We start from the raw sequence: 13,701 nt of genomic DNA, 5'->3' as shown, positions 1-13,701 counted from the left end.
TATATATATATATATATATATATATATATATATATATATATATATATATATATATATATATATATATATAAAATCAATCACAAAATACACAATACACAGAAAGACCAGGTGATCACGAAAGATGAGAATATAGAACCATGATGATATGGAGATATAACTGTGGTATGGATGTTATAGCTGGCCGGTTGACGACGAGCTCAGTTTATCCCCAATTGAAAATAGCGACGATATAACTATTAACTTATCGTATTATTTACAAATCAATGTTAATCAATTAACAAATAATCAACGCTAATTAATTTTACTAATAAAAGTTAATGTTCACAAACTAGCAAATTAACGTTCAGAAAACTATTGCTTTTCGAATAAGAATTCACCAACGTTCCTCGCAAATATAATAAAAATACAACGCAGAGTCGAATATCAAACACCGCACAAACCACGCCATTCAATATCTCGCACGTCTTTATATACCCGTCTCACCGACGTTATAACAATGACATATAAATTAAAACGTTATAACAATGACATATAAATTGAAACGTTATAAGAGTAAACGGTTAAACAATTGAACAAATGCTAGCATTTCTATTTTTCATGTACAGGTTATTAATAAATATTTCACAATCAATAACAGTGAAATTCAGAAATTAATTATTGCAACAAATAAGTTTGATTGATTTAAATGAATCTGACTAAACCTCGGAATAAAATACAAATTACCCATCAACTAATAATACGAATGTAGGTGGTTTGCATAACGTTGCATACATGCAGACGATGATCATGATAACAATAGCTTGTAATCAAAGCTTTCAAGTCACCAATAGGATTGCAAATTTTTTAACATTAAGACAACGCATAGAGGCAGCGTTGAACATAAATAGCGCAAATTGTATCGCAGTTAATAAGAATAAAGCGTAAAAACAAGCGCAACGATTGTTAAATATATATAACTAATATTTAAGGAAGATGGAACACTGTGGCTTAATTTTATGGGATATATCAAATGCCTATCCTTTAAAATATCTGTGAATAACTTATATATACTTAACAAGGGAAATAATAGTGACGGAAAAAAACAAATAGAGAGACAGAGAGAGAGAGAGAGAGAGAGAGAGAGAGAGAGAGAGAGAAAGAGAGAGAGAGGAGAGAGAAAGAGACAAAAAAACAGAGAAACAGAGAGGCAGAGAAAAATATGGAAAAAGAAATAAAAGAGAAATGAAAGGTTAAGAAATTAGGGGCTGGTGAGAAAAACAGATTGTGAGGGCTTGGGCTGTTCAACATCATCTGGAAAAGGATTGTTGATGTCTGGTGAACATCATCTGGAAGAGGATTGGTGATGTCTGGTGAACATCATCTGGAAGGGGGTTGGTGATTGGTGATGTCTGGTGAACATCATCTCGAAGAGGATTGGTGATTGGTGATGTCTGGTGAACATCATCTGGAAGAGGATTGGTGATGTCTGGTGAACATCATCTGGAAGGGGGTTGGTGATGTCTGGTGAACATCATCTGGAAGAGGATTGGTGATGTCTGGTGAACATCATCTGGGTGAAGATTGGTGATGTCTGGTGAACACCATCTGGGAGAAGATTGGTGATGTCTGTGAAGATCATCTGGGAGAAGATTGGTGATGTCTGGTGAACATCATCTGAAAGGGGATTGGTGATGTGATGTGATATTCTGCTTCTTCCTGATGACCAGGGCGCAGGCACACAAGATGAAACCAACGGCGTACGTTACTCCTGACACGTAAAATGTCAGGTCGTAGTTGCCCGTTACATCGAACAAGAAACCTGTTGGAAAAATCATTTATTTATTTATTTATTTATTATTACAAGCCTGTTAAGTTAAAACCATTCATTTATTATTACCATTTACAGGATAACCAGAAGAACGGTACTGAAAAACTTCAAATAAATATATAAAAGTGAAAACTAAAGAAAAAAATGTTCATTGATCGTTAACATTATACTAATTATGTAAACTGAAATGGGTTGGTGAGCGTTAAGTTCAAATTAAATGAACTTTAAACTGTAGATTGCATTAAAATTGGTAACGCTGCTTTTATTTCATACCAATCATTTGAATGGATTTAAAGCACAATAATATGAAAACAAAACTTTCAACAAAAATTCAAATGTAATGCTTTCTATATAATGAATATCGCAATGATGGCACTCAACACATTGACAGCTGACTGCATGGCAAAAATTTAGATGAGCCTTATGAAACAAAGTAAACTGCAAATGAAAACGTTGGTTGTATAGCTCAAAGAAAACCTAAAATGCAATTTTAAACCACACCGAGTGATCAAGTTGCTAAAAGGTTTATTTAAAACTCTGCATTTTTATAACTACAAAATTGTGATAGAATTGGTAGATCGTGAAATGAAAACAATAAATTTTATTTGTGTTAGAACAGCTTGGTTAGATATTATAATTTCAGTTGTGTTCCTTACAAAATTTTACAAATCTATCTTAATTTCTTTAGTTTATTTTTCAGACCATACGAAACAAATCATCTTAATTACCTGCTGTGTTTTCGAAAATTAGAAGGCAGTTAAAAAACGTTAAGAGTATGTTACCTAATAGTTGGTGATTATATAGCTTGCATTGATTGATTGACTCTAGCCATCCCCATTTCACAAGACTGGATTATGATAAGAATTAAGAATAACAATTTAAATAGAAATATGAAATTAGCATTTTATAGACAAAAATTTGGAATGATTCTAACACAATTGGTTTAATTTTGTTCATCGCTCTCTTAATTTATTAATAAATTTATCAATAATAACAAATTGATAATCCATTTTTTTTTCTTTTGTACATTATGTTTTGCAGATTATTTGCCAAAAAAATAGGCGCTGTATAAATAACTGTATCCATTCACAATAACAAGAGCTGAAAAAAGAAAATCTTCAAAAATCCACGCCACGCCGAGTATCTGTATCTTCGATTGGAACAACAAGGTACCAAAGAAGCTGATGAACAATTTCTTTATTGACAAAAAAATAATTTGTGGCAGCAACAAATTCCTGTTATCGAAATTATTTGTTTCATCAAAAATTACGAAGAAGAAAATGAAAATCTATTTCTGTGCAGAATACAACACCAGCCAGTGCAAGTTCATGAAATGAATTTAAAATTTAAAGTACATCCGATGGCATATTTCGATCCTGTGAAACATTTGACTGAAACACAGCCGAGATAATGCTCGTCAAATGATATAATATGTGTATAGGTAGTTTGTATAACATTGCATACGTGTGGAGTCAGCTCAATTATAAACTTTGTATTAGTCATCACATTCCTCTGTTTTAATACTCATATTTCAGTTTCATATTCCTCTGTTTTAATACTCATATTTCAATACTCATATTTGTTACTTCGTTTGAGTAACATAGAAAATGTCATTAAGTAATGTCAGGTGCAATAACATTTAAACTGGTTGATTGATTGAATGATTGAGTGATCGATCAAATGATTGATTGACTAAATAATTGATTGATTGATTGATTGATTGATTAATTGATTGATTAAAAGGTTGGTTGAATAACCAGTAGATTGAGTTAACCTGAAAACGGAGTTGAAATAGTTGATGCGATGCCAACGAAGAGAGCAAGGAGTCCCTGAGACTTGGCCACGTGTTCGACTCCTACCAGATCAACCACCACCGTCGACATGACACTCAGATAGCAGCCTGCCGGTCAATCAGCAAGCCATTCAATCAGCCCATTGATTAAACTTCCTATTGATTTACACAGCCAAATAAATGAAGTTGAGAATTTAAATGGAGGCTAGAAAAAAAAAGAAAGCTAGAGAAACCTAGAAAGAAACTTTCGATGACAGCCTGAATGATGATGTCTGTATAGGTGGTGCAGAGAGGAATCAAAAGCTGACATATTCCCGTCAGTAATAAGGCAATCTGAGGGTGGCGGTGATGGTGATGGAGATGGTGTGGTTATGATGACAATGCGGTGACTATGATGATGTGGTGATGACGATGATGATGATGTAATCATGGTGGTGATGAGGTGATGAAGATGGTGGGGTGATGAAATTTAATATAAAACAACGATTACGACATTGGTGACGTCGAAGTGGAGATGGAGTTATTGGCGATGACTGACAGTAATAATGCCAAGATGATAAACCGTTAGGTGGACATGATTGAGCCAAGGGTCGGATATTATACAAAATTTGAGGTAATGAATTTTACGAAATGCAAAGAAGGATGTGATGATGACGACGATGATGATGCACTAGAGATACAGGTGTTACGAAAACAGAGACAGTTATATATACACATACAAGAAAGTCACAGGTGGTAAGGTAGAAAAAACAATCCCAACAAACTGATAAATACTAACGAAAAATAACGCGAAAGCAATCATGGATATCAATCATTGTTTGTTTGCTTGGCTTTCGTCAATTTGAAATAAAATGAACCTCCAACAATTATCGATGCTACAGCAAAACTCAAACAAAAATAAGACAATTGAAAGGAGCGCAATGAGAAAAACAGGACCAACCGCACACAATCTCAAATCATACTTGCGACGCATTAACATATTATCACAACTTTTACAAATTGTAACACACACTCGCGTACGCACACACACACAAACACAAACAAAAAAAAACCTGCACAAACAAACACCTACAAAAAAGACAGAGAGAAAATATTCACACAATCAATAAAGTATACAAACATACCAACATACATACAAACAAATACTTAAACATACAAACATACAAAAAAGCATGTAAACACTCATACATACATACAAACAGACAAACATACATACAATCGTACATACCAATAACATATAGAAAATCTTGCAAACATGCCAAAAGCACTACCGTATAGAGCGTGAGATTATCCCACTTCAAGACATTAGCAATGAGTCCGCAAATAATTTTCGAGCCACCGTGAGTGAGTGCAGTGTAGACGGGCCACATCGCCACCAAGTGAGGTTTGATGCCGAAGCCCAGGGCTCTCTTGGGACTGTGTTGTAGGAAGGTGGTCATGCCGACGTGGGTGAAGAGGTTGGAGAGGATGTAGAGGGTGAGGGGAGGAAAAAGGAAGAGGCGTGTGAAGAGCTGAAGGGTAGTGAGGTTGGGTGGAATGACAGGTGTGCGAGACTTTCGACGCCAGGTGGGGTTCGTAGTTGTCGATGCTGGTTGAAACTTCTGCAATGTTGTTGTCGTCAGTGGCTGAAGTTTTTCGTACTCTCCACCTTTTTGCGCTCCGTCGCTTGTTATTGCACTCTTATTGTGGGAGGTAGTATTTTCGATTGATGCGGTGCCAATTTTCAAAGGGCCACCATTTTTTGTGCTGCCACCAATGTTTTTGATGGTCTCGTTGTTGCTGCTGAGGTCATCATTGTTGTGTTGGACACCATCAGAGGCGTCTTCAGGAGTTGGTGACGTCGGTGATGATTTTGGGTTGTCTGTAGGTTTGCTGACGATGATGACGTCATAATCCTCGTTCATGTCACCTGCGTTGTGCTCATTCTCATTTTCGTCAGAACAAGGTAGAACATCTAACGACGATGATGATGATGGGGAGGATGAAGATCTATAACGATGATGACGAAGAAGATGATGAAGAAGTTATAATGACGATGATGATGACGCCAATAAAGTTATGTTGATGATAATGATGAAGCTATAGTTATAATGATGACAATTATTATGATGATGACGACAAAGAGGATGATGAAGATAGAGGTGAACATGACAAAGATAACAGATTACAACTCTACATATAATAATAATAATAATAATAATAATAATAATAATAATAATAATAATAATAATAATAATAATAATGAGAACAATCTTTTATTCAGCCATAAAAACGATGACAATAAAATAAAACAAAATGATAAGTAGAATAAAATAAAAATAAAATAAAATGTCAAGTAGATTATTAATTTATTCTACGAAGCTCTTCAGAATACAACCGGAGTTAACTAGTTTCAAAATAGATCCAAGTCACATTTCAATCGCAGTAAATAGCGTACGACGACGATGTTGCAGATCTAACGAGGCCATAACAACAACAATAATAATAAATAAATATAAAGACAATGTGGAAATAACAATTTAAAAAAAAAATCAGCTGGTTGTTGAGGATAATAGAACTCAAATGAAATGAATAATATAAATAAAATATTTCTTTAACACAGTAAATGGCATATGTCGATTTAATCACGGAGTTAATTAATCTGTCAGTAAATAAAACAGGCTGAGAAACTTTAAATAATGATAAACTAAATTTATTTACTAAACCAAACAAATAATGATAATAGTAATAATAATGATAATAATAACATTAATATTACTTTTATTATTAATAATAAATAACTGCCACCATAAATATAGAAATAAAAATCTAGGCAACATATGTTATTGAACAAAATAAAAAATAAAACTTCATGTATTATTTGATAATTTCAATATTTTCAAAGGTTGCATAATACAAATATCCTCACAGATGCATGTTTAATGCCGCCTGTGAATCATTTCTTGGTAAATAATTAGGTGATATAAACATGCCAGCATAGACATGCACAAACATGCATACATACACATATGGGACACATCGTTGGTTTCGACAAAATTGATTCATCGGTGAGACCTTTCGTAAGATATAGACCTATCCTCGATAAACATCTGCGACCACAGACCCAGCAGACCCACACTTCCGTACCGCAACCATCCTGGAACCAATTGCTTTCGCTGCTTCCTTTTGTCAATAAGAACTGTGATGCGTGCCCGGAGTTTCTCGCATTGCTTTAGTTAGACGAGCGAGACGCAGGTCTCATTGCCTGATATTTATGTGGTCGATGAGATGTCATTGTCCTGAACATGGATGTTTCCAACTGGTCTTCCTTCTGCCAGCCTGTTGAAAGACCGTATTAGTTACCGCCAGATTGTGTTCTGTAGAGAACTCCAGAAGCATGGTTCCATTTGAATTTTTCCTACCAACTCCATTGCGTGCGAGCACTCTGTCCCACAAAATATGGTCAGTTCCCATGCGGGCGTTGAAGTCACCTAGGACGAACAGTTGATGCTTGTATGGTGTTGTGCGAACAGCATCCCTAAGCTGTTCATAAAACAAGTTCCTTTCTTCGTTAGTTCTTCCAAGTGTTGGTGCGAAGCAACTGATCTAGGTAGCAATCTGTCCACCTTCCAGGCTGAGTTGCATCTTCAATAGGCGCGGTGAAATACCCCAAGGTACCTCACGTGCAGACTTTAGGAGTGAGTTACAATGGCAAACCCCACTCCACCCATTCGCGCCTGAGCTGTGAATGACCCTGACAATGCATACACTTACATACACACATATACATACAAACAAACAAACAAACATACATATATAAGCACTTAATTTAAGACATTTTGTTTCTGTGACCAAATAATGAAAGCTTTAAAATTAAGTGATTTATCAAGCCCTAAAAATTCCTATTACACCAGCGCGTTGTAAAATAATTAGAAGCAAACAAAAGATTATAAAACAGCGCTGCCAACTGTAGATATGAAAATAATATATTGTACGAAATCAAGTACCACTTATTCTAGAGTAAAGAACGTTTTGAAATGATTTCTAAGCTGTAACACAATTCAGATCATTCATTGACTTTTAAACCTCAATCATCTTGTGAATTGTACAAATAAGTTTGATAAGAAAAACATTCAATTATAAAAAAAAGTAAATAAATTCGACATGGAGAATCAAATGAAAAGAAAAAAATTGCCTGGATTGATAGTGGTGCTGTTTGTAAGGCTCCTCCTACACCGGCGGTGAAAGTTCTGATTGGCTGGGTCGGGTATGAAAGGTCTGAATGCGAAAGCGCTGATGACCGCCATCTGGAGGGCAAGTCCCGCAAAAATGACCAGGCCGTACTGCCAGGGGTAGAAGTGGTTCACGAATCTGAAATTTGGTTGCAATCCAGTGATGCAATGTGGTACAATTGTCATGTCATGTCATGGCAACTATAATTTAAAGTCATGTCATGGTGAATGTTATGTGATGTGATGTTGCGGTGAATTTGATGTTAAGTGTAATGGTGGTGTTAGACAAATAAACACAAAAAAAGCGTAGCAGAAGCAGACCTCATGAGCAGGCCAGCGGCGACAGACCCCATGGAGAAACCACCTGCCACCAGGCCACCTGCGATTGTCCTCTTCTTCGTGAAGTACTGCTGGGATGCTACGATGCACGATATGACGATCATGCCTGTGCTCGTGCCTGCAACCATTTTTATATTTTTATTGAATAAATTAGCCAACAACCATTTCATCCATTGAAATAATTCAAAGTTAAGTTTGGGCTGCATTTGTAAAATTCATTTTACAAAAAAATTAAAATTTGAAAGGTTTTATTAAATTTAATATTTTTTTCTGTAAAATAATATGTAATTCAAAAAAGCAATGTTTTTGAAGCCATTAAGGTAGAGAAAGTCACATCATTTCAGTATCTAGGGGATGTTCTGGATTGTACTGGAACAGCTGAAGCTGCCGTTCGAGCACGCATACGTGCAGCCTGGAATAAATGGCATCTCCTTGCCTCTATATTGATGCGACGTGACATCCCACTACCACTACGGTCAAGACTTTATAAATCTGTGATACGTCCGGTGTTGTTATATGGTGCAGAAACATGGCCAATGACAACCGAACTGGAACAACAACTTCAACGAATCGACATGAAAATGCTTCGATGGATGCAACAAATTAGTCTGAAGGACCACATCAAATCAACCGAAATCCTGCGTCATGCTGGTTTAGATGATATAAAGAACGAATGCCGGCAACACCATCTGCGGTGGTTTGGTCATGTCAAACGAAGTGGAAACAGTGCCATAACTTCTCTTGCAGATGTTGAAGTACCTGGCACACGTCCCAAAGGCCGTCCAAAGAAGTCCTGATCGCCATCAATCGAGCAAGACATGAAAGCTCTAAATTTAAATGAAATGGATACAAGTGATCGTCTAATTTGGCAAAAAAAATGATGGCAAAGAAAACAACGTCCTACCTCGGGAGAACTAGGTATCTGGACGCTAAATGAATATTGATTGAAAATAATATGTATTTGTTGCAATAATGAAATAATTTTAAAAAATGTTTGATCCAAAAATCAACTTTGACGGAGAACCAATTACAAATTATAAATAAAAACATAATGATTCCGTGTTGACTTTAACTTTCAGAAGATGTAAACTCACTCAATCATCTGTTTAATTTCATTATATAACAGTACTCAAATTTTATTACATCTCCAGTCTTATACAACTTCAAATTACAGAGTAGCGAATCTAGTAAAAAAAAATTGTGGCTCATTTATGAACACCCAGCCATGGACGTCTCGATAGCTATATATCTGGACTGCAAGGTGAACGTTTCACGGTTTTCAACTCTGACCATATTAGGCTATTGCATTTATAATATATTACATAAATATTAGATACATATTATATAGTTTATAGGTTGATATTAAATTACTGGAATTCATAGATGCAAGTAGACTAACTAGCAGCATGTTAAATTTCTTTGTTAATCTTTTTTTACTTCCTTTAATTTTCTTTATTCGTTCCGATCGTGCATGCCTATATATTCTTGTTGATTGTTGCTATTTTCCAATGTTTTAATTTTATTTTGGTGATAAAATCGTGTAAAATAGGTATTATAACAAACTTAAATCATTTTTTAATTATTTTAAAAATTTCCGTAACATCTTAAATTTGGAGCAATATAATTTTTACTTTTGGTAAAAGTGCAATTTCGATTATTATTACTTCACAGTCGGTTAGTTAGTTAGGAGTTATTTAGAGAACATTTATTTTAGATTTAATTTTTATATATATTGGTTTATTTTCTTAAATTAAATTTACACAAAACTATTTCTGGATTAAAAAGTTGAAGATGAATGAATTTATTAAACAACAATTTATTTATTGATCTGTACCCGCACTTCTAATATTGGTTATTAATTGATTTATGTTTTTTTGCATAAATAAATAACATTTTAATTTTTAAGGTATTAAGAATAAGATAAGTAAAGTAAATTTTGCTTAAAACTTTTAATTACTAAAATTAATATGTATATTTAAGGAATATTTTATTAGTCTATTTCTCCTTTGACGTCCATTTTATTATCACAAAAAAAATGAGGTTGAGCATTTTTATGAATGAATGAAAATGATGCTCTACCTGTAAACCTGTTTAAGTTTAAATGCAGTAGTGGACTTGCCGCTATCTTTTTTCTTTTGGATTTCTAGTTTTAACATCATAACCAGGGCGACTTGAGAATATAATATATTAAATTTTACATTTATTCAAGATTTATATTAAATATGATTTTAAACTAACATTACAATTACAGTAAACTACTACCTAAAATGGTGAACAAGTGTGCTGCCTATAGTTGCAAAAGTGGATACAAATCAAATGCTGCGATAGATGCTGAAAACAAAGTGTCTTTTCATTCCTACCCAGTCAATGATCCTGAACTTTGTGCAAAGTGGAATAAGGCAAATCCACGAAGGGATTTTATTCCAAGCAGACATTCAAAGATGTGCTCTTTGCATTTTCGACCTTCGGATTTTGTTGATAAATATTTTGATACAAATTCAACAAGATATAAAAACAAAACAAGCAATAGTGAGTCCAGAATCAAGCGAGAATTAAAGCCTGGAACAATTCCAACAATATTTAATGCACCATCATACGCATCAACAATCGAGCATCTACCGAGACCTACAACAAATTCATCTGCTGCGTGTCGTCGAGAAGGTGAAATAAAAAGAATGAATGAACTTGAAAATGAATTCAACAAAAGTGATCAGATAATAAATTTGAGTTTAGAAGAAAATCTAGATCGTTTAAAAAAGGAAACATCTGCTCCAAGTGGATACCATTATCAAATCTTCGAAAACAGTTTGGTATTGTATGAAATACATTTTGACAACTGTTGCCCTCATATCAAATCATCTATCACCATAGATGAACAAAAAAATATATCCCTGTTTAACAAAGGTCGAGAAGTTTCAAAATCATTTGTTGAAGGCATCATCAACAAAAAAGTTGACACCATGAATCAGCTATTGAATGCGATGGCTAGACTTAAAAATTTGCAAACTGATCATGCGAAAGTAACTTTTGATGAAGCCAAAGCTGCAGCTAAACAACAATTAAAATGTTGCTTGGATTCTGTTGATGACGAAGTTTCTAAATCACAATTACAATTTTTAATTGACCAACTAAAACTGATTGGTGTTAACAAATTTGGAAGAATTTACACTCCAAAACAAATTATATGGTGCTATTTATTATATGCTGCTAGTCATGCAGCTTATGTTAAGTTGTATGAATTGAATATTATGTGCCTACCATCAGTAAACACATTGAACAAATTAACGAAGAAAGTAAAAGTAAATAGCGGCTTAAATAATGACGGGTACCTGCATTTGAGGCTGAATTCGTTGAATCAATTGGAGAGGACGTGTGTGTTGATAATTGATGAAATTTATGTTGCAAAACGAGTTGAATATTGTGGTGGACAAATGTTAGGTTTAACAACTGAAGGGGAAGTTGCAAGTACTATTCTTTGTTTCATGATCAAATCCCTGTGTCATAAATATCAGGATATGATCGCCATGTATCCTGTCAATAAACTAACTTCTTCATACATGTTTCAATGCTACCAAGAAGTTATGAATGTTTTAAAGAAGCAATATGTCACCATCATTGGAATTTCACTAGATAATGCTGCTGTAAACAGGAAGTTTTTCTCAAGTCATTTATGCTCTGGAGAACTAAAAGCCCATATCTCAAATCCTATTGACAACCAGCCATTATTTCTGTTTTTTGATTCAGTTCACAATTTGAAAAATATTTACAACAACTTTTTAAACAGAAAAACTTTTGATTTGCCATCTTTCAATAGAAACTTTATTAAACTATCTGATGGTACTGCACGGTTTTCAGATATAGAAGATTTGTACAAACATGAGTTAAATATGCTAGTGAAGAAAGCTCACAAGTTGAATGCTACAATATTTAATCCAACAAATATTGAGAGGGTTTCTGTCAAGTTGGCTGCTTCAATATTTTGTCAATCAACATGTGATGCTTTTGACTATTATATAAATCATGAAGGCAGATATGAATGGAAGACGACAGGTGAATTTGTTAAGTTGGTCAAGAAACTTTGGGATATAATGAATGTTAAAACGTCATCCAAAGGCAAGGCGAAAATCAACAGTGATATGGATCCTGTGAAGTCTTCCAATGATTGGAAAATTCACTTCCTGTTAGAATTTAAAGATTTTTTGTCAGAATGGGAAATGATGAAAGCAAATAAATTAAGCAGAGAAACATTCATTGCTATGAAACAAACTTGTTCTGCTTATGCTGAATGCAGCAAGTATTTGTTAGATAGCATGGGTTTTAATTATGTCCAGCTTGGATATCTACAGTCGGATCCAATTGAAACTAGGTTTGGGTGGTTGCGGCAGATGTCAGGAGGAAACTATTTTGTTTCTGTAAGACAAATTATTGAAAATGATAAAAAGATCAAAATGGTTTCATTGTTACACCACTCAAAGTTGTCAATCAAAGAAATTGATGATTTCATTGATGATGTGGGCATCGTTGAAGATACTAGTATATTTGAAGCAGCTAATGAAATCGTCCAACAACTTCAATCCACAGCCTCATTTGCCTTCAGCGATCCAGCAGATGGTGAAGCATGCACAATATATTACATGTCAGGAGCAGTCGCTCACAGTGTGCTTCATATTACACGATGTGATGACTGCAAGGAAATATTAGTTGATGATGAATCCATCTGTGAAGATGTCCACCATTTAAAAGAGCAAGTATTTTTCAATGATGTAAACAGGGGAGCGCTAATAAAACCATCGGAATACCTATTCATGACTGTTGGAAGATATTTGCAGGAATGAAACAGTCTGAGGCCATCATGAAAAATTTTCTCACTTCATCCAACCAGAAGAGTCTTTTTTGCAAAATTGTTGATATGCTTGTCATTGAGGATGCTATTATCATTGATAATAATTACTGTGTTAAAAGTCATGATGTAAAACGTATGATTGCTGAACGGTTTTTTAATTGCTTGACAAAAAACTTTGTTAAAAGTGTAAATGAAAATATTAACGGTTCATCTCTTAGTAAGAAAAGAAAGTTAACTAAATTAAATTGAAATTTGTTTTTAACAGTTTTCTATTTGTTCATTTGTTTCCTAGTTTTATATAAACATGATAGTATTATGTTATATGTACATTTCAATGATATCTTTTAAATAAATGAATAAATTTATATGTATATGTATATATTTTTAATTGTATTTGATGCATAAATAAACAACTATTAAACAACCACGATTTTCGTCTTGTTTTCACATTGCAAACACCTCAATCAATGGCCTAATAAGGTCAACGCGCAAATATCACCTTGGTTTCCAGTAGTACTATCGAGAATTCCATGACCCAGCCATTATTTTAAAAATCTTGAAGAAAGTGATCTTTATTTTTATATCAAGAAAAATTAAAAAATATTTGGAGTAATTGGAGACAAAACGATTGGATGTTGTTTCCTACTATTTCACCTGCAACCACCTGTAACTGCCTGTAACTGCAATAGTAACATATACAACAGTAAAC

At 34.1% G+C, this 13,701-nt stretch overlaps 2 protein-coding genes across 2 annotated transcripts; one reads left to right on the top strand and one right to left on the bottom strand.

Annotated features, from left to right (window-relative positions):
- Nucleotides 1-1,649: 1,649 nt before the first annotated feature.
- HELRODRAFT_193770 (hypothetical protein) lies at nucleotides 1,650-8,277 on the bottom strand (the record flags this gene model as incomplete). Its single annotated transcript, XM_009028847.1, has 7 exons — nucleotides 1,650-1,798; nucleotides 3,582-3,707; nucleotides 3,833-3,932; nucleotides 4,871-5,553; nucleotides 6,899-7,155; nucleotides 7,815-7,949; nucleotides 8,132-8,277. The coding sequence occupies 7 exons, from the start codon at nucleotides 8,275-8,277 to the stop codon at nucleotides 1,650-1,652; spliced, it is 1,596 nt and encodes a 531-aa protein (XP_009027095.1).
- Nucleotides 8,278-10,416: 2,139 nt separating this feature from the next.
- On the top strand, nucleotides 10,417-10,623 carry HELRODRAFT_126167 (hypothetical protein; the record flags this gene model as incomplete). Its single annotated transcript, XM_009028846.1, has 1 exon — nucleotides 10,417-10,623. A coding segment is annotated over one exon (207 nt), but the record flags the coding sequence as incomplete, so codon positions are not given.
- Between the last annotated feature and the right edge of the window lie 3,078 nt (nucleotides 10,624-13,701).

Source organism: Helobdella robusta (assembly GCF_000326865.2).
Source record: "Helobdella robusta unplaced genomic scaffold HELROscaffold_59, whole genome shotgun sequence".
Lineage (NCBI taxonomy): Eukaryota > Metazoa > Annelida > Clitellata > Rhynchobdellida > Glossiphoniidae > Helobdella > Helobdella robusta.
The sequence above is the reverse complement of the archived record's forward strand: the minus strand, read 5'-3'. Positions and strand labels throughout refer to the sequence as shown.